Source organism: Camelus ferus, chromosome 21 (assembly GCF_009834535.1).
Source record: "Camelus ferus isolate YT-003-E chromosome 21, BCGSAC_Cfer_1.0, whole genome shotgun sequence".
NCBI lineage: Eukaryota > Metazoa > Chordata > Mammalia > Artiodactyla > Camelidae > Camelus > Camelus ferus.
The window spans coordinates 14018091-14038632 of NC_045716.1; the positions used below are offsets into that span (position 1 = coordinate 14018091).

Consider the following 20542-nt stretch of genomic DNA (forward strand, 5'->3'; position numbering starts at 1 on the left):
CACAGAGCCAAGCCACACAAATGACTTTTAAGCTTCTGCTGGGACAAATCTTGTGGCACATGCACTCACATTCCATTGGCCAAAGCAGGTCATATGGCCAAGCCCATAGTCTATGGAGCGATAAGTGTATCCTGTCTCCAGGGAACAATGTAAGAGGAGGGCAGGAAAACTAATTGGGAACAAATAAAACAATCTATCAACTGACTTAAACCATTCAACAAATGTATTGAGTACCTATTATGCATCAGAGTCTTTAAAATCCTGTGGGAGACAGCTTGTTATTAACGGCAGAGAGAGATGATTAAATAGGAAATTCTTAGGCAAGGTGATGTGATTCTCTAGGGTTCTATGACCACAGTTAAGAGCCAGAAGAAGCTTCTACAGGAAGTGATAGCTGAGGAAACCGGAAGTATACATAGGAGTTACTAGGGAAAGGGTGGGATGGAGGAAGGGAAATTTACAGAGGAAACAGCATGTGCAAAAGCTATGAATTAAGGGAGGACATGTTGTTTTCCGAAAATTACAAATATTTTAGTATGGTTGGAGAATTTAGTGCTGCAGGAGGAATGGAAGAGAGTGACCCCATCTCATCTGAAATGAGCCCTTGTACTCTTGAACTGCCTAGAGGGAGTCTTTAAAAGGATGAGAGCAAGGGAGTGCTGTGGTCAGATGTGCATTTTAGAAACATCATTTGGACCTCAATGTGGAGGGTAGATTAGACATAGGCAGACTTGCAGCAAAAACCAGCTAGAAGACCATTACAGAAAGAGAGACAAGACATGATGAGATCCTGAGCTCCTATCGTGCAGTGGGAATGAAAGAAGTGGATGGAGTGACAAAAGATAAAGGAAGTGGTCCTGGCTTGGTTGGATGTGGAGGTTGAAAGAAAGGAGTGTCAAAGTTACCTTTAGGGTTTCTGGCTTGGGATTGCCGGGGATGCCGTTTGTGGACATGAACTAATACAGGAGGAGAAACATGTAAAGGAGGGAGATACAGGTTCAGTATTTTGCATCTGTTAGTTAGAGTATAGCATGAGATGCTGTAACAAAGAGACCCTAAAATATAGGAACTCACACAACGTAGTTTTTGTCTCTCTCCTGTAACAGTAGAGGTCGAGTGGGACAGAGTCTACCATTCCCAGTATGCTGCTCCCAAGACTGCTCCAGGGACAGGCACTTTTCAGCCACTGGGAGCAAGGAAAGCAGAGGGCCAGGGCAAGTAGTTTGTTTTTAGAGAGGTGACCTGGAATACATACCTCTTCTCCACCCATACTTATGTCTTGAATCTTGTCTCATGGCCACAATTAGCTGCAGGAGAAGCTAGGAAATGGTAATATATGGCTGGCTTGGCCGGCCAGATTAAAACCTGGGAAGTTCTGTTACTAAAAGAAGGGTTTGGGGTGCTTGTGTAACATCCAGATGGAGAATGAAGCTATTTGGGTCTGGAGCTCAAGTGAGAGATACTGGAAATACAGGTAACAAGTTGATGAAAGTACATAAGGGCTTTCTTATGGGAACTCTTCTCTGTCCAAATGGCTAGCCCATCCTAAGAGACTGACCCATCTGAATGAATCAGGACAGCTTCCAAAGTACCTCTGCGCTGCAGGGTAGAGACTGACCTCTTTTAGTACTGCTTTGGTCCCACTGGAACAGCATGTAAGCCAGCTAGACATTACCCATGAGCTCATCTCAGATCTCTGGAAGATGAGGCAAATCGGACAGAAAGGAGATATGTTTGTGGCTTTCATCTGTGCAGTGGTGGCAGAGAATGGGAAAGCATGGATCCATTGGACACACAGAGTGTAATGCTTAATGGATGGCAAGCTCTGTGTGCACAAGTACCAGAGAGAAACTGATTCTGCCCAGGTTAAGCTGGAAAGGAATTTATTGGCAGGAACTTGATTGACCTACAGGACCAATAGGCCAGCTGGAGAACGAGGCTTAGAAAATGGGCAAACACCAAGGGAATGCCTACTCTTCTTGGTCAAGGTTTTTTAAATTTTATTTATTTTTTAACCCAAGTATATCAAGAAGATGAATAGTATCTACTGGTGGGGGGAAAAAGATTCAAGCTGTGTTTTCTTTGTCTTTAAAAACAGAGCCTGTGGGTCAGAATTTCCCAGAATGCTTTGCTCCCATGCTGACAGTGCTACTAAGGGATAGACACACTGTGGAGCAAACCTACTAGAGATGCTTGGACACCCCTTGTTTATCTCCTACACTTAGAAAACCTGCCCATCAACTGTTCCTAAAACAATGTCTTAGGAAATTGGGAAAGTATGTGAAAAATGTGAAGACAAAAAAAAAGATGAATTTCTTAAAGATCTAACTTAAAGACAGGAAAAGGAAGATGTGTATTGTCATACTGAATGAGGAAAAAACTTAGGAGTCTGAAAGCCAAGATATGCTGGTGAATGGGCAGTTTTGAAGTCAGATCCCACTTCTGGGACTTGAGGAGTTAAGGGATGGGTGAGCCTTATTTCTGAAGATGCCTGTCTGTGTTGATGATAATTTTCCATAATCTTTAGCAGCAATCTTTGTTTCTTTAAAATGGGGCTGTGCTTATGGATCTGTCTCTCAAAGATGCTGGCAGGAATAGCTTACAACTAATGGGGAAAAGGGACTTGCTTTGAACGAAATGAAAGTGCTAAAATAAGAACAGCATTGCTGTAGACACTGCTTTTGTTATCCTTGCAGGAACACAATTCGTCATGTATAGAATCCTTTTCTTTATATGAGAATTGGGGCAGGAACTTATTTTGCCACATGCTGGGAGGCCTTGTCTGCACTTGGGGCTGATCCTCTCTGGCTGGGTGGCTGGGTACCCCTGGTGACTAGCTGAGAGCGGGGCTGCTGCACTGAGCTGTCACTCATCACTCCACTTTTAAGCAGATTTCCTCCTTATTGGCCAGAATCTGTTCTCTGCACTGAGGACCACCTGCTAAGAAAGACCCTTCAGATTCACGTGTTCATTTGTTCATTCATTCATTGATTCATTCCACATTTTGTGAGCTTCAGCTGTATTTTATGGCCTTGCTGTATACTGGGGATACAAAGTCAGCCAAATCCTTGTCCTTGCCTTCAAGGACCTTAGAGTTAGAAACCAAATTTATATTGAATTTCTCAAGATCAGAGACTGGTCTTTTAAATCTATCTTCCTAGAACTTACCATCATATTTTAAAACATGTTTTTGAATGAATTTGAGTTAGATAGTCAGGGACAATTTTCCTGAGGATCAGGGGCACAATAAAAAGGGAAAGAGTGGTCTGGTGGTCTAAGAATGGTGGCCCCTCCTCTGCAAACCCAGAAAGCCACTATAATCTCCAGTCTTCTGTATGCCAGCCAGTGCTTCTTTCAGTCAGGAATCCTCACTTGTACAAATGTGTTCTACATCATAGGATCCCTTATTTCACGTCACTTCTTTTTCTGTCTTTTGCTTTCTTCTCTAAGCAGTCTCCTTCCAGTTTGTTGGGAGACTTGCTTTATTTTGTGGGAGGAAACATGGGTTCTTTCCATACCTCTGTAAATGTCTTTGTAAGAGCTTCAAAACGCAAGACCCTTATGGTGTCACCAGTGCCTGGACTCCGAGTCCCAGTCTCCCCCTTGTGCCAGCACGTGCTCATGTGTGTGTGGGACCCACACCCAGTGCTTCTCTGTCTCTCTCCCAGAAACTCCAACTCCTCAGTTACATGCCTGGTGTTTCCCCAGGTGGAGGGGATAACATATTTTTATAGTTAAAGAATGGAAAACGTCTTGGTATGCCTGAACCGTGCATGGGGCTAAATCATGGAGAAGGCTCTACATCCCACGTCAAGGCATTTGGGTTTTATCCTGGAACAATAAAATGACTCCTCATTGGAGGCCTTTAAGCAGGGGACTGCCGTGATTGACTATGTCCTTTGAAAAAGAATATTCTAGATAGAAAAAATGGGGAGAGTTGGGCTGGAAGTTGGGAGACCACTGAGGAGGCTGTCATAAAACCCGGGAGATAATGAGGACTTGCGTAAAGCGATAGAGCTTTGGAGCTGCAAGCCTGGGTTCAAATCTGTCACTTGCTAACACTGAGATGTTAGGCACAATACATACATTCTCTGAAAATCAGTTTGTTCATCTGTAAAATGGTTGTAATGATAATACCTACTTCATAGGATTTTTGGAGAGAATTTATTAAGATGCTATATAAATGGTGCTTAACACAATTTCTAACATACAGTAAGCATTTCATAATTGTTACCTAGTAGAAGGAATAGAAACCGGATTTATTCCCACTGGGAGTGACAGTGGAAACAGAGAAGGTCAAATTTGAGCGAGATTAAGAATTAGTGACCAACTGAAGCTGGTTAGAGACGGAGAGGAAATGATCAAAGCTACGATTTCTTTCTGGGGTGATAGGACAGAGGGTGTACTGGCAAAAGAGCTAGGGAGACAGGAAGGCTGGTTTTCTAAGCAAGAGTTGAGGCAGGAAAAGAGAAGGTGGTGAATGAAGTTTCGCTATGCTTAGTTTGAAGTATCTGTTAAACATGCAGGTGAGGTTTCATGGAGCTGGGGGTCAGAGACATAACTGGTAGTTGGAATCATGGGAGAGTAAGATTTCTTAGGTTGAACGCACAGGTGACCATTTACAAAGAGGCTGAAAATGTTTAGTTTATTTACCTGGCATTCAAAGATATTCTTATTAGCTCGTATAGACTGTAGCATAAGAAGTACTATGTTTTTGGCATCTAACAAGTGGTGACATAGAAAAACAAAAAGCTGATAAGAGGTGGGATGCAAGCTCAGGACATTAACCTAGTCCCAGGGCAGATCCCTTGAGAACTGGAGTCAGAAGGAGGGTGTTCCCAGCCAAATCTCAGTGTCCATGGGGGGCTTGATCTGGGGTAGGAGTAGGGTCCCATGAGAGGTAGTTTTTGCAGTGACTGGACAGCAGCACCACAGGTTCAGGTATAGATCAGTCACGTGTGAGGATGTCGGAAACAAAAACTAATCTTCAGGAAAAAGGGCTTGTATCAGGGCCCAGGCGAGCAGACCAGAACTCAGGACAAGCCTTTGGTCCCAACAGATTGCAAAACCGGATGGAAACACAGTCTAAGTGTAACATAAACATAGCTTCTGGGAAAGACATGCAGCCCAGTGGGTCTAGGGAACCGCAGCCCTCCCCTGGAATCCAGGGTTAGGGCCAGAAGAGCAATTCTAGACCTCACCCTCCAGTGGGAACAGGGTTCCTAATAGGCTTGGCTAGGGCAGGCTTGGGAACTGGGTGGCGTTTGTCCTATAGTTTGAGGTTTATAGAGCTAAGGCAGGCATTGGTATTTTCAGCTTTCTCTCTAACTCTTCACTCTTACGGTCCTCAAAGATCCAATATACTGATGTTTCCTTGAAATTCCTAGTTCTATCCTCTCCAGCTCTCTAGAGCTATCCTGAGTGTCGGTCCCTAGGGCTTCCATTTTGCCTGTACACGTCTGCATGCCGATGCCTGTGCGCACACACAGGGGTACCCTCTATTTCTGACTTCCGGGAGGTGCATGTGTGATTGTGCAGTGACGCCCACACATGGGCAGGTTTGCTGTTGAACTAGTTATCTGCTGTAGCATTCGTGTGCAGTTTCTGCCCATTCTGCCCTCTATACACTCAGCATCTTACACCTTGTTATCTGTGCTCACCGAGCTCTAGGTTCATGGCTTCAGAGAAGTCAACAGACTGTTCTTGACAGCAGCAGCAACTACCTGTATTGAGTGCTTACTGTATGCCACTATTATACTAAGTATTTAGGATAAAATCTTATTTAGCCCTCAGGCAGTTCCATGAGACAGTTACTATTATTCTGTTTTTACCAGTAAGGAAACTGACACTCACCAGGGCTGAGTCATTTGCCTGGTCATGCAGCTAGGAAGTGGTAGGGCTTAGGTTCTGACTTAGGACTCATGCTAAAGCCATGCCTTTAACTGTCATGCTATCAAAAGGCAGATGTTTCTGAAAATGTATTCTTTGGAGTATGAGCTTACATGTATATCATAGAAGGAGCTGCAAATTGACTAAACTCTATTAATAATTAAGGGAGTCCACAATAAAAAAAATAATAATTAAGGGAGTCCAGTGGCTTGGTCAAGTGGCTAATCTCATTAACAGAGAACAGAGCTGAGAAGGAGGTTATTCTTTCTAATCATCTGATGAACAAAACTGCATACTTAACTGTCTCAAAATAACCCAAACAAGCCCTCCCTGCATCACTTCTGTGCTGCATCTGCCTCCTTTGCTGGTTTCATTTATCCTAGAAGGGCTGGGAAATGTGATTCTCGTGCGGAGCCTGAACAGGCAGGGAGCAGAGCAGAAAGGTGATTTAGTCAGTTCCACAGCTTTGTCCTTGGAACAGTGCCTGTGATTGGTTATCCAGCCTCAACCACTGCTATGTGAAGTCATTTCACCCCCCTGTCTCATTTTTGTTACCTGGAAAATGTGTGTGGATAAGGATTTGAAGACAAATGACAAGGTTTAAAATTAATGCAGTAGAATTTAATGCAAAAAAAAAAAAATGTCTTCTCTTCCAAGTGAGTTGGGGAGAATGAAAACAGCCACATCAACATTTGAGGGGTGGTGAATGGAAGCAGTGGAGCCTGGGAACTGGGGTTCTTCTCTGAGCTTCCAAATGAAAACTCATTATTTGCCCCTTGATGGGGTGAGCTACATAATGCGGCTGTAATCAAACCTACTGGTGGTGGATGATCACTGAGATTCAAGAGTTTCATCTTGGGAGGTGAGGGGAAAGGCAGGGAAGGTACAAGAGGATTCATATTTGAGATCCGCCCTCCACTGGTCATGGTCACAGTCCTCTGCTATGGAGTCCACTCTCTGCAGGCGCCCAGTGAGGTAACATGTGTTATCAGCTCTGGTGAGTAAGGAATATGAGGCTCATTTTACAGGTGAGGGTTACTGAAGAGGCTCCATTAAGGCTTCACCATTAGTACATGGCCAGAGGAGAGTCAAAGCCATGTCTGCTTGATGCCAACTGTTTTACTACACTGTGCTGTTTGTGAGTCATTTAACCCGTTTGCTCTGCACAGTCCTAGAAATCCCCATATTAATAGTCATTCATTCACTCACTCATTCCTTCATTTATTCCATAGTAGCTATTGAGCAGGTAGGTCCAGAACACTAAATCTTAAACACTCTGTTGCGTTCGCTTCCCCGTTCCATAGAATGCAGAAGCCTTTTTTCTTCCTAACAGGGATTAGAACCTAGTTTTTCATAGTGCTTTCACTGAAGAGTGGCACGGGTCTGGAGATCAGAAGACGTGAGTACAAATATGGTATCTTGCCCTTGTCAGGGGTGCTGCTATAAAGAGATATTCATGTATAAGTGCGTGTTTGGGCTGTCAGAGCGAGTTTGCTTTGCAGGATGTCATTATGAACACGGGCAGTAATAAAAAGCCCCCCCCCCCCCATGGAAACTAGTCCTTTCTTGTATATCTTAAGTCCACCTGCGATTCTAGGGTGAAACGCTTTGCCTCAGGCTACCTGAAGCTGACTTGGCAGGCTCCTGAATTTATCATGTCTTTCTATTCACATCCCTTTTTTCTGCCTCTCGTCATCATTCTACTTCTGCTTCTAATGTCAGATCAAGCTAGAAACTCTTAACTCTCCCATTCACCATTCCCTTTGCTTGGAATTTCTGGGTCTTACCATCGAGTTCATAGAAGGCTTTTGCCTCTCAGACACTTCCCTGGTCTTTCATTCACTGAAATTTCCCTCTTTCTTGGACACCAAGCCTCAAATTGATCTTTTCACCACTTGAACTTCTCATCTGCTTTCTAGACTCTCCCTACCTACCCCCCCCCCCGCTTCCTTTTTTGGTTTGCCCTTCAAAGCTTTTGAACTTAGTCTACTACCTTTGATCAGACATTCTCCGTGTCTCTCAAAGCCTTCTTTCCCCCTTAATCTCTGTCCCCTTTGCTCGTTCACCAGCTGGAAGGGAAGTCACTTCCTCCCGAAGTCATACTTCCTGGCTTCATTGTCCTCATTTATCACATATTTTTTGAGTAGCTATGGGCTCCACAAGCCAAGACAGCAAGATAAGACATCTTCCTTACCTGACCTGACAAGTCTGATGGAGGCATGAAAATAAGTACTTGCCAAATTATTATGGTTAATGTCTGGAGGAGAATGCTGGGGGTATTGATGGTACAGAGGAGGAAGTGACAAATGGATTGATCGGTCAGAGAAGACTTTACAAGAAGCTTTTGAGCTACATGTTGAAAGATGGAAAAGAGTTTCCCAGGGAGAGAAGTGAGGAAAAAGCATTCTGTAAACAAGGAACATTCTTGTGCCAAGACCTAGAGAAGTGAGATAGCACATCCCACTTGGGGAGCCTCTTAGTTTGGTATCCTTGGAGGCTGGTGCGCAAGTAGAGGTGCTGCAAGAAGTGAGGCTGAGGAGGAAGCGGATGTTGGAGCACCTTATATGCCTTGCCAAGAACTTTGGGTTTTTTTCCCGAAGACCATGGAGGCTGAGCAAAGGGTTTAAAGAAGGAGAGCAATAACAGTCAGGTTTAGAAAGGTAACCTGAACTTATAGCAAGGGGAATGGGCTGCATATGGGCAGCTGCAGGCAGGGAGACCAGACAAGAGGTTATTGCAAAGTTATAAGCAAGAAATGAAGAGGGTTTACACAAAAGCAGTGGTAGTGGGGTTAAAGAGGAGGAAGGAAGTATTAAAGATGCTAAGAGATCAAGTCGACATGACTTTGCGACCATTTGGATATTGGGAGTTAGGGCAGCTTTCTGGCCAAGGCAATCAGGTAGATGTTGATGCTCTGAGTTGTAATGGAGAAAACAAGGGGAGGAACAGGTTGGGGAGGTAAGGTGGACAGTTGAGGTGAGGTCCAGGATACGGATGCCATCTGGACATGTTCATTCTATTTTGCAGCCATGGCCGAGGGCCTTCAGGTCACAGTGCCTGACAAGAAGAAGGTGGCCATGCTCTTCCAGCCCACTGTGCTTCGCTGCCACTTCTCCACGTCCTCCCATCAGCCTGCCGTCGTCCAGTGGAAGTTCAAGTCCTACTGCCAGGATCGCATGGGGGAATCCTTGGGCATGTCCTCTCCCCGGGCCCAGTCTCTCAGCAAAAGAAACCTGGAATGGGACCCCTACTTGGACTGTTTAGACAGCAGGAGGACTGTCCGAGTGGTAGCTTCCAAACAGGGCTCAACCGTGACCCTGGGAGATTTCTACAGGGGCAGAGAGATCACGATTGTTCATGGTAATAATGCTTCTGTTTTGAATCTAGGGAATGAGAGGGAGGTTGGTTCCATTCTCCCCAGATGCAAGAGGATGTCAGCCTTGCACCTTTCAATCCCTCAACACTTTGATTTTATAGGACATAGAGCATCAAGAAACCTAGCCAATGGCTTTAATGGGATGGTGTGGGGAGGAAGGGTGGAGGGTTGTAATATCTAGAGAAGACACAGAGATGAGCTTTGCAAGTAGTCTTCCCCGAGCCTGGCCTCCAGTCTGAGGAATTTATTATTAGAACTGAATAGAAATGGGCGTAGTGAAAGCTTTCTTAAATACCTTACTTCTTGACATCAGCCTTTATTGCCCTTTCTCTAATGCAGAAAGCAGACTTCTCTAAGAAGTTCCTCTGCCGGGGGAAGGGATGTCTGTGTGCAAGTTGCAGGTAGATGCTATGGCCCAAGCCCCAGGTAGTTTTGCACCAATTCCACATTTTCTCCTGCTCCCTAAAAGCTTTGGACAAGAGAAGGTCCAAAGTTTGATGTGACCTATTTGATTCTTTGAATTTTGAAGAACTCCTGTGAAGCCAGCTCATTTCCAGGAGGCCAGACTAATTCTGGAATTTATTTGGCTTTTAGAAGCCTCTGCAGGCCTGGTTGAAAACTGTCTTCTATTCCTGAAACCTGACTGGGACTAGACCCGTTTCTGGTCGTGCTCTAATTCTCTCACTTTGGGGATGCTAGTTTTTCTTATTGTTTTGCTGTTTATTTGTTTGTTTTTAAATAAAGCAAACATCTTGGCAGCCAGGTGAAGAAATAGAACACGGCAGACACAGGGAAGGGGGCCCCCTCCAACCCTCCATCGTTGAGTGTTTTCCTCTCAGAGCACAGAGTGGAGGACCAAGTCCTTTTTTTGTGATAACAGATGCAGATCTTCAAATTGGGAAACTCATGTGGGGAGACAGCGGCCTCTACTACTGCGTCATCACCACGCCTGACGACCTGGAGGGCAAGAACGAGGACTCGGTGGAGCTCCTGGTGTTGGGTAAGTGGCCCCCCCTTAGCGGCATTTTCATCTTAGACCGCTTGCACCGTTCTCCCTCTGCGTGTGTCAGCGGGCTGCACACACAGTCTTTATCTTTCGTGCACAGACAGACCGGTTTTAGAATATGTTCCGTATGAGCAGCAGCTGGATTTATTAGATTTTGTTTCCTGGCAGCTAGAGCTCCCTGTTCAGCATTGTCTTGAGTATTTCTTCTGTTTTCTTAGTTCCTCCCCGCCTTTCCACTTGCACCTTTACCCCTGATTTCTCTCTGCTCTTATTCTTTCCTGATCTTTTTATATGTTAATTGTTGAGGAGAATGCCAGAGGCCTTTGAAGCCGGGTAGAGACAGCTGAGAGATAAGCTGGTGTGTTAGGATCTCCTGAGACTTCAGGAATCTTTCCCCATTCAGTTATCTCCACTTAAGACGATCCTAAGGCAAGATGGCTATAAACGTTTGATAGTAAAGGGTGCCCAGTGAAAAGAGCTATTGGAGAGATGTACTGGTGTTTAATTGGAAGGCAAATTTCTTGAAACCTGAAAGTGTCTGAGTTACTCTCAAAGCAAATATAATCTAATCCTTATGAATATTAATTACTTCATAAATGAAAACTCATTACTTTCAGCTACTTTTCTCTTTTGTGGATTCGAGGAACGTCAGTAGGAGGTGACCTCCTTGTATGAAACTGAAAATTGAGCACATATTTTGTGCTCTGTAGCTGTTGGTTGGACAAGAAAATTAGAATAAAACGTACAGAAATTAAGAAAAGAAAGGACATTCATTGTAGGAGAAAAGGTAAACCCTTGAAGCCATTTTCCAAAAGAAATTACATTTTTTGAAGTGTCCAAGAAACCAGGTAATAACAATTTGGGAGAATATTTAAGGGTGCTTTCTTTCAGAGGCAGATGAGGTTAATTTATACCCTCTGTGGGAAACTCAATGCCCAGAGGGAAAATGGAATTTGCTACTTAGGAATTTTAGTTTTACTCTGTCATGACTTTGGCAAACCAACGGTTCTGCTGCCTTAATTTTTTAGTTTACAAAATGGATGAAAGTAATAATTAGCTATTAATGATTGACCCTTTAAATAATAATAGTTGGGCCTTATTAGAGGGCTGACTTAATTCAAATCCATATTTCTTGAGTTCAATATATAAAGCATAACTGCTGTGATTTGTAAAAGAATGGGAAATATGACAAATATTCAAAAGGAAATAAAAATGTAAAAAGGTTTATATTGACATTGTAAAAGAATACACGGCAATTAGATTTGGAATCTGCTGTGACTCTCTAAATCAGAAGGGAATAAAAAGATAAATTTCTGCCTAATCGCACAACTCCCATGGCCAAGTTTGGAGGAACAAGTGGTCCATTGAGCCTGCAATTAGCTAATTGTGAACACAGTTATTTGGCCAGTGCAGCCATTTGCAGAGAAAGCAATTGCCTGTGGAGGAAAAGGAGGCCAGGTAAAAACCTGCTTTCAATAGTTTGGTCCCAGTTCTGCAAATGTGGGGAGAATAAACACAGCGACAGCCTTGTCATCTGCGGATGCGCCGAAGTATCTGAAGGGCGTTCCTCTGGATCGAAATGTACAAAGCAACCTGGGCAAAGACGCTCTCCTCAGGACAGAAAGGTGGGTGAAAGGAAAGCTCAGATGAAAAAGGTCAACAATGAAGGGAGAAAATAATGGAAATCAGAGTGACTCTAAAAAGAATCGTAAAGGGAAAGTGGAGACACTACAAATCAGCTCATCACAGTGGAAGCAGCATATCTGTGAGATAAACAGATACCTGCCAGGAGTCTTGGGGAGGAGAATCATGCAATTCTGCTCTGTTCCACATTAATTAGAAATGTTCAAAGCATGGTCAATTTGCCTTGTAAGCTTTTTAGGGCAATACTAGTTGTGTTCATTAAAGGGGTTAGTTTGAAATCTGTGAGAATTTTCTGGGTGCAGAAAGCACTATATTTACTTTCCAAATGCAACGTTTTGAGTTGTCTTTGTCTTGGTGCCCCTTTAAGGAATTTTTCAAAATACTGTTACAGTTTTACGAATTCTAATTATTTGGTTTTTATATTCTGCCGGCCTATTTGTTGAGTATTCTTTCTGTGTGAGACTAGAAGAGCAACTTGATTCCTGAAGTCAGCCTCCAGGAGATACAGACCTCAGCGGGAAGATCACTGGGTCCACAGTCTGGGAGGTACAACCTCCATGAGCCACTGGTCCAGGCATTGAACTTAGTATGAAGAATGGTTGGAGGAACTGGGAGAATTTGGTGTAGTGAAGGAGGACTTGGGAAGGGAGCTTGGGAGGTGTCCCCAGGTACCTGAAATGAAATTGTATAGAGGAGGGACTGGAAACTGACTCCGTGTGGCCAGGTAAAACTAGGACCAGAAGTAGACGTTACAAGGGGAGGGAGTCCATCTCAGGATAAAGAAAGAACTGTTAACAGCTGGGAAGATTCTAAAGATGCACTAAGTGTTCTCTAAAGATGCAGTAAGAGTGGTGATATTTCGATGACCTTGAGAAGGTAGATAATTTCTTATGAGTTACTGTATCAGGCATTTGTGTATAGGAAAAGGTATTCAATTAAGTCATCTTTGAGCTTTATTTCAGGTTTAAAACTCTCAAAGTAAAAAGTAAATGAACATGAGTGATGTGACTACCTTGATAACAGAGAAACTGACCATCCCAGGAATTCAGTCCTCAGGACAGAGTTAAAGGGGTTACAGGTTGATTACGAGAACAGGCAGGGTGATGCACACTCACAAGGAAGTCAGAGGGAATGAACTATGGTCTTCTGCAGTCAGTCAGGATTAAAAGGACTAATTCCACAAGAATGAAAAGAAGCTACTGATGGAGGCTTGAAGAAGTTGAAACTTTAGCTCCTCTTGGAGGGTGATCACAACATGGGGAGGAGAAAACAGGTTGGCATTTCAGATGACCAAGTAATAAGGAAAGATAAATTAAAGGGATAAATCAGATGCCAAATTAAGAAGAATTCAACTTTCTCATGATACGAAGGTAAAGATGGAAAAGTTGATGGAGCAAGGTTATGAAGTGTCTTATATGTCAGACTAAGACGTTTCACTTCCTCTGAAGACTTTGGGGAGCCAGTGAAGAAGCTGTTGCAGAGGAATGAAATGAGATCTCAGGGTCAGAACAATTAGGACCGGGTAGTCTCTTGTTAGGGAGGAGGGTTAGAACAGAAGGATCGGTTATGGGGCTGCTGCAGGGTGAGACGGTACGAGATTATGAACCAGAGTGATGAACTGAGAAGGGACAACATAGAAACATTTCTGAGATGGAAGTGATGGATCTTGACGACTAATTAAAAACACGAGAGAGAGAGAGGGATGAGTCAAAAGGACCCCATTGTTTCTGGCCAACTGGGTAACCAACTGTTTTGTCAACCCAGATAGAGGACGCAGGTTGGGAAGCAGGTTGAAGAGTCAGGAGAACGAGTTTGGTTGCTGACATGTGCAGTATGGGAGGCCTGTGGGACACCAAGGTGGAGATGCCTTGCTGACAATTAAAAACATAGGTCTGGAACTCAGTGGAGAAGCAGGGATTAGAGATGATAGATTTGAGAGTCATGAGTGGTAGTCACAACCATGAAAGAAGAGATGAGTCACCCAGGAAGATTATATAAAGTGAAAAGGGCCAAGGACAGAACCTCATCCACCTTACATTCTGGTTTGACCTCATGTGAGTGGTAACACTGGTGCCGCACGTGTCCTTGTCTTGGTCTCCCCTGCCACACTGGGAGCTTCTCAATAGCACTGGACCATGAACTCTTCAGAGGCAAGGACCAGTTCTCATTCATCTTTATATCTGCGATGCCTAGCAGAGTGTCTAGAATAAAGGAGCTTGAGTGAATGTTTTAAAATGTTAAATAGACAGAATCTGTAACTAATACTTACTTTGTGCCTCTTAAATGTTAGTCAATACTAAGTATATAATTGTTGACTTCTGAAGTATTGATACAATCAATGTCTACAGCCTCAAGTGAGATAGAACATGGTTTAATCTCATCGGTCATGATTCTTTATCTGGGTATTCAAATAATTACTAAGCAACAGATCCATCAGGGACTATGGCTGAAAGCAACAGAAGTAGACGCTGGCTAACTTAAGCAGGAAAGGAATTCGTTGGAAGGATATCAACACTGAAAGGAAGGCTGGAAAATCAGTCTCCAAAAAAGGATAATATATTCGGGTAACACCTATTAGCTTCTGTTAAAAAACAAACAAACAAACCCTTAAATGTCAGTGACTTACCACAACAGAAATTCATTACTTCATCTTGTCATAGTCAGATGTGGGTTCAGAGGCTTCCCTGGGGAGCTCCCTTCCAAGCGATGGGGCTGGGGTCTAGGCTTCTCCATTGTTCAGCTCACTGCATTGGAGAACTTTGCTCCCAGCTGCACAGAAATAGGAAGTGAGGAAGATCACGTGGGACTTTTTAGGAGTCAGGTCTGTCAGCGACACAGGTTACTCCTGTTATTTTGTATGTGCCCAGGAAGAAAGTGAAAATATTTTGATGAACACAGCGCAGTCCCTGCCCTGCCAGAGATGCTCTAAGGTGTACATAGCAAGAATTCATAGAATTCTAAAAGAATGCCTTTAGGGCTCCATGGACGTTAAAAAAATCAACTTTTTTTTTTTTTCTAATCTCACATTTGCTCACTCAAGAATCAGTCTTGGAAAAGAGAGTCCATTTGGCCCAGTTTGGGCAGGTGTCCACTGCTTAGCCTTGGGAGATCAGAGGCTCTTGGTGGCTAGTCCATCAAGATACAGAGAAAAATTAATTCCTCAAAGGAAACTGAGGCACTGTTACAAAAAAAAAAAAAAAAAAAGAAGGGGAGAATGGATGTGAGATGCCTGAAAAAGCAATAAATATCCACTAAAGTGATACCATTACTACATCTCCTACTGTTGTTAATGTACACTGATAATAATTTGAGTTCACAAAATTTTTCTATAATAACTTTATAACATAGGAGAGCAGACATTATTTTTCTTGTTTTTCAAATGAAGAAATTAACATTCAAGTTTTGTAACTATTATCCTAGTTAAAAAAAAAAATGTCGCTGATCAAACCCAAGTGCTTTGATTCCTAGCCTCCTCTCTTTCCTTGATACCACATGACCCGTCTATATTAAGAAGCTATAGAATGCTCCCCTGCATAAGCCATGCTTGCAAAAAATGTGGTTGCTGCTTGAGGCCATAGGTAATGATTTTTACTTGTCCTAGATTTGCTTTAGTTTTTCATTTGATTTCTGTGAAACTGCTTATAACCATTGACCTCAGCCCTCACTTCAAAGACATAGTTGTTCTTGTCTAGATTGCATACCTCCCCACTGAGCGAGACCCACCCCTCTCTTCCCCATACTTCTGAGCCATCTACACATCACTGTGGATGCTTCTTTTAGAGGTTTCAGAAGTATCTGCAGTTGTGATTCAGGGAAATGGGAGGATAACCGCTCATTCAGCATCAAACACAAAAACTATACTGAACACTCTTTTAATCTCTTTTTGATGATTCAGAAGGTAGAGTCATTTTGAAGTTGGAAATGCACATGGTATTTTGAGTGCTTTGAGATGAGGGTGACAGCTACCTTAGAAATATTTAGACAGATGTTTTGGGATGGTAGGGCCATAGCAGCAGACAGTCACAGAAGGTGGAAGTGTCCAGAAATCTGCCACCCTGAGATTAGACATTGGTCTAGGATCAGTGGCAGGAACAGTCTGTTTATAACCTGGAACCATGCCACTGTTTGGATAGGAATAAAGTTCCCTTGGGCAGCTCCAGCTGGCAGGAAAAGGACCTCACCATTCAGGAAGGCTCAAGCAGGGAAGTTGTTATTTTAAAATCTGAAAGCAGCTCGCCTTGTTCTTGTTTCTTTCTATGCACCATATAAGGGCCTGACCCCTTCTTTCTGATGGCTCATTGGTAGCTTGTTTTTTAAGGGCCAAGTATAAAAAGGAGGGAAAGGGCCCCAGTGGAAATATGGCTGGAAGAACACTTGTGCCCTTGGACCAAGAACAGAAAAACAGGACATGAGTTAAGGAGTGTTCAGAATGAAAGCTAAGGAAGATTTTCCTAATGATAAGTAGCAATTTTTGGAAATTAGGGTTGGTAGAGGGAAATTATAGACTCCCTCTCTGATGATGAGCTTTCTTTTTTTTATAAACTAAAAAAAAGGAAGTTTATTTTTAAACTTTTTTGTTTTTAATTAAAGTATAGTTGATTTACCATGTTGTATTTGTTTCTGGTATACAGTGAAGTGATTCAGTTTTATATATATACATATGTATATATATAAAATATATATGAATATATACACATATAAAATACATATATATGAATATATTTACCTTTTCATGTTCTTTTCCACTATAGGTTATTATAAGATATTGAATAGAGTTCCCTGTGCTCTACAGGTCCTTGTTGTTTATCTCTTTTATATACAGTAGTTTGTATATGATGAGCTTCCAACATGGAACAGGTTTTCTTGTTCAGGATATTAGGATAAACACGATGGCTTTAGAGTTCAATCTATAAATCTGACCTCATCTAAAAGATCCACAGATTGCAGAATTAATTCTCTCTATAGGGTGATGCCCCGAATACTGCTGTCTTGTTTTGTTTTAATACCGCCTCTGTTTTAGGGAAAAAATGGTACATGTTTATTGTAAAAATTCCAAACAAAACAGAAAAGGACAAAACAAGAAAATGTCTCCTGAAATCTCATCATCCAGAGCTGACTGTGTGTTCTTCAGAACTCTTTTGATTGCAAGGGATCGATACTTAAACTGGCTCAGGGGAACGTTTTGGCTTAGGTAACCGGTAAGTCCCGGGATATTCCTCGCTTCAGGCATGTCTGAGTCCCAGTGTTCAGATCATCTGTGTCCTCTGTGTCAGTTTCATTCTTAGGAAGACTCTCTCTACTTGCGCCAAACGTGGCCCCCAGCAGGCCCAGGCTTCCATGGTCTTTAACACCTTACATCTCAGGAGGATAAACTGCCTCTCTCCATAGTTTCAGCAAAAGTCCTGTTGTTGGGAGTGAGTTGTTCTTTGGGAGAGGAACGTAGGGTACCACTAGCCCCAAACGAACCATGTGAATTGAAGGGAAGAGGGAAAAGGAATTGCTTCCTCACAAGAAATTGGGCATTTGTTTCCAAGTGAAGAAGATAAGAATGCCAGGCAGCCAAAAACACATACTGTTCATGTTTGATGGAATTCACCAATTTCTGCTTCTTTATAGGCCAAATGCAATGCTATTCCAGGAGGCCAGAAATAGGCTTGTCCCAGCAGGTCCTTGTGAGTAGGTGCTAAGTTGGGACTGAGTCTTCCCTGTGAAGGTAATGCCACAGAATTACCTTTGTTTTCCTGTCATGCCTCTAGTTTTCCTTCCATCTTCTCCTGTGACTTACCCAGAAGTACAGAATATATTACCCAGAGAAGAGGTAGAGAAATAGGCATGCATGAATTTTTAAAGAAAAATCAAGTTATTCACAATACTGTGCCTGAAATTGTTATTCTGGTCTAAAATCAACCTTTCTGCCTATTAGTATTAAAAAGCCATTAAGAACGTAATAATAAGGAACCAGGGAATTCCTGGGAGGAGACATCTCAGAACTTGTGACCGGCTTTAGGGATTTGATGGGAGTCAGTTTCTATGGTTGTGCAGAAATACTCTGGTGCTCACCCCTGTGTCCATGCTGCATCCCATCTTACCCCCACCTCCATGTCATTGGTTCTGGCTGTTTAGAAAGGCTACTTGTTGCCAAGACTCCCCCTCCCCCTTCTCTTCCTCTTTGCCAGCCCCAGCCCGTGCTGCTAACCAAGGAGATTTGCCGATTAAGAGGGCTTCAGCTCAGAGAGTTCCCATGGCAACAGCCTCCTCGGAGGTCTTTGTTGCCTGCTAAAACTTTGATCTCTGAGAGTGGCTGCTGCTGTTTCTCTCGAAGATTTATAAACAGAGGAAGAGGGGGAAAGAATTGGAGGAGAAGAAAGAAAAGTTTACTCCTGGCAGAAGGGAGAGAAGGAATTAATTATAGAGCCACACTCTAGCCATAAATCTGAGGGTTTCTCCTTTGGAGCATCCTTTGACTTGGGCTGTGCCCACGTTTTCATTTGTAGACTCGATTATACTGCAGCTATCTTGGCTCCACATGAAAGACCTCAAGAGGAGTTGATTCCTCTAGGAGGACGGGCTTGTCCCATCTAGCTTCAGACTTCCAGAAGAGCCAAGCAAACTGCACTGGCTCCCGTGAAAGGAGAGACATGAAACCAAGGGGAGGAAGCTTTTTAGGACTCAGCCCCACTGGCTTTTCTCCCAGCGCGTCCTCTCTGAGTCCTGGCTGCTTTGCCCTGAGCTTACCTAGATGCCCCTGTTGGTCTTGGTTTTGAGAAGAACCAGAAAAATGTGTCGAAGGAATGGAGGAGAAGGACAAGCCAGAAAAGTCAGCCAGGCATTGACTAGAATCTGATTCTGATTAATGGCTGTCAGTTCTACTGTTTGAGGAATGGAGGGGGATTGTGGTTGCTCCAAAGACTAGGGATCATGCCTTCAACTCTTTGCAGGGAGCCTCCTACAGCCTTCAGACCTCTCTACTGCTGAATTGCAACCTTGCTCTTTGATAGGCACCGTGGAATGGAATCAGTTTTGCTTCAAGTATGATTTATATTTAAATTACGATTTAACTTTTAACTAGTCTTTTTTGCATACTACATCCCTAGCACAATGAGGATACAAAGTAAATAAATGACACTGTCTTGTCCCTATAAAAATTACTATCTTTTGGTAAAGATATGTTTTGTATTTCTGAAGCAATGAGAGAACAGTGCAAGAAAAGATGAACACTGTATTTGATGTTCAAGAGGGGCCGATTTTGCCCCCCAGGAGATATTCGGCAATGTTTAGAAACACTTCTGGAAGTCACACCTTGCGGGGGGCTATGGCATCCAGTGGGTAGAGCCCAAGGAGGTTGCTGTACGTCCTACAGTGCACAGAACAGCCCTTCTACCCCCCAACAAAGAATTATCTGGCCCCAAATGTCAATAGCGCCAAAGTTGCAAAACCCTGATTTTGACCAAAGGTCAATCTGGATGCTGGGTAAGGTCCACTGTGAAGAGCATAGGCTGGGGTCAGATGTCCGTGGACTCAGTGCAGGATATAGCCTTTGACAAGTCAATCTTGAGGAGTCTTGCTCTCCTTAACTGTAAAAATGGAGGAGGGCTGATAAAAGTCACATGGAAGGCCTGTTGTGAGGATTGAATAGCACATAATGCGAACTCAGTAAATGTCAGTTCCCTTCTCCTGCCCCTTCCTGTCCCCCACATCTCATTGCCAGTGTGTCATCCCTAATCCAGGGGAACCCTGTTTACGGAATGCTGTGTTCCGGGACGCCTCCCAGAAAGCCGACTTTCCTTTAGCCCATTCCATAGGCAGAGGCTTTCATGAGCCCTCTGTGAATTGGCAATCCTATTACTAATAGATTCATGTTTTCTCTATGACATCTGTGCAGCGCCTTGCGAGTAGTGACCCTGATCAGTCCTGTGGGAATCTTCCTGCTTGTGGATCTTGGGGCATTCTGTCCCAGCATGCTATCTTTTGGTTCCTGTGTTTTGGTTGCTGTAGGAAGTCCCCATTTCTCTGTTAATTACAGGGTGTTTACTACCCAACCTGAATACAAGGCTTAAGTCATACAGGCCATTTGATACGATAAACTCTGGAAGGATTTGGGGAACATCTGAGACTTGGATTAGGATCTGGATGGGCCTAGAAAGACTTTAGATAGCATGAGCTTATAATTTATCATCCAAACGAGGATACTCCTGAGAGTGAAAAGAGGAGACTTTTAATAATTTATGTCAAGACAACAGGCTGGTATGGTGGTCACTCCATCTTTAGAGATGATCACCTTGAAGGTTCTTTGTTTGATTGAAGGGAACAGAAGATCCAGGGGAGCTGGGGGCAGATGAGTTTCAGCTCACCTTCACCTGCTGAACCCTGGATGTTAGATTGCGGTCTGTTCACGGGGACCTAGGGACGTGCACCTCTCCATTCATTTACTAGAAGCAAGCAAAGGGGCCCTGCTAAGAGGTGGTGGTTTGCAGTGTAAGTTGCTCATTGAAAAATATGTGCTAAGATTTCTGAAGGGTAAGTGGAGAGAGTATAACTCAGTGGTACAGTGCATGCCTAGCATGCATGAAGTCCTGAGTTCAATCCCCAGTACCTCCACTAAACAAACAAACAAACAAACAAACCCA

General features: G+C 43.3%; 1 protein-coding gene across 3 annotated transcripts in view; it reads left to right on the forward strand.

Annotated features, from left to right (window-relative positions):
• The window catches only part of ILDR2 (immunoglobulin like domain containing receptor 2), a 61049-nt gene that overhangs the window by 6871 nt on the left and 33636 nt on the right, over positions 1-20542 (forward strand). For all 3 annotated transcript variants that reach the window (XM_032463816.1, XM_014567042.2, XM_032463815.1), the window contains exons 2-3: positions 8917-9249; positions 10146-10265. In XM_032463816.1, the coding sequence (XP_032319707.1) occupies positions 8917-9249; positions 10146-10265 (453 nt within the window). The remainder of the gene's footprint in view (positions 1-8916; positions 9250-10145; positions 10266-20542) is intronic.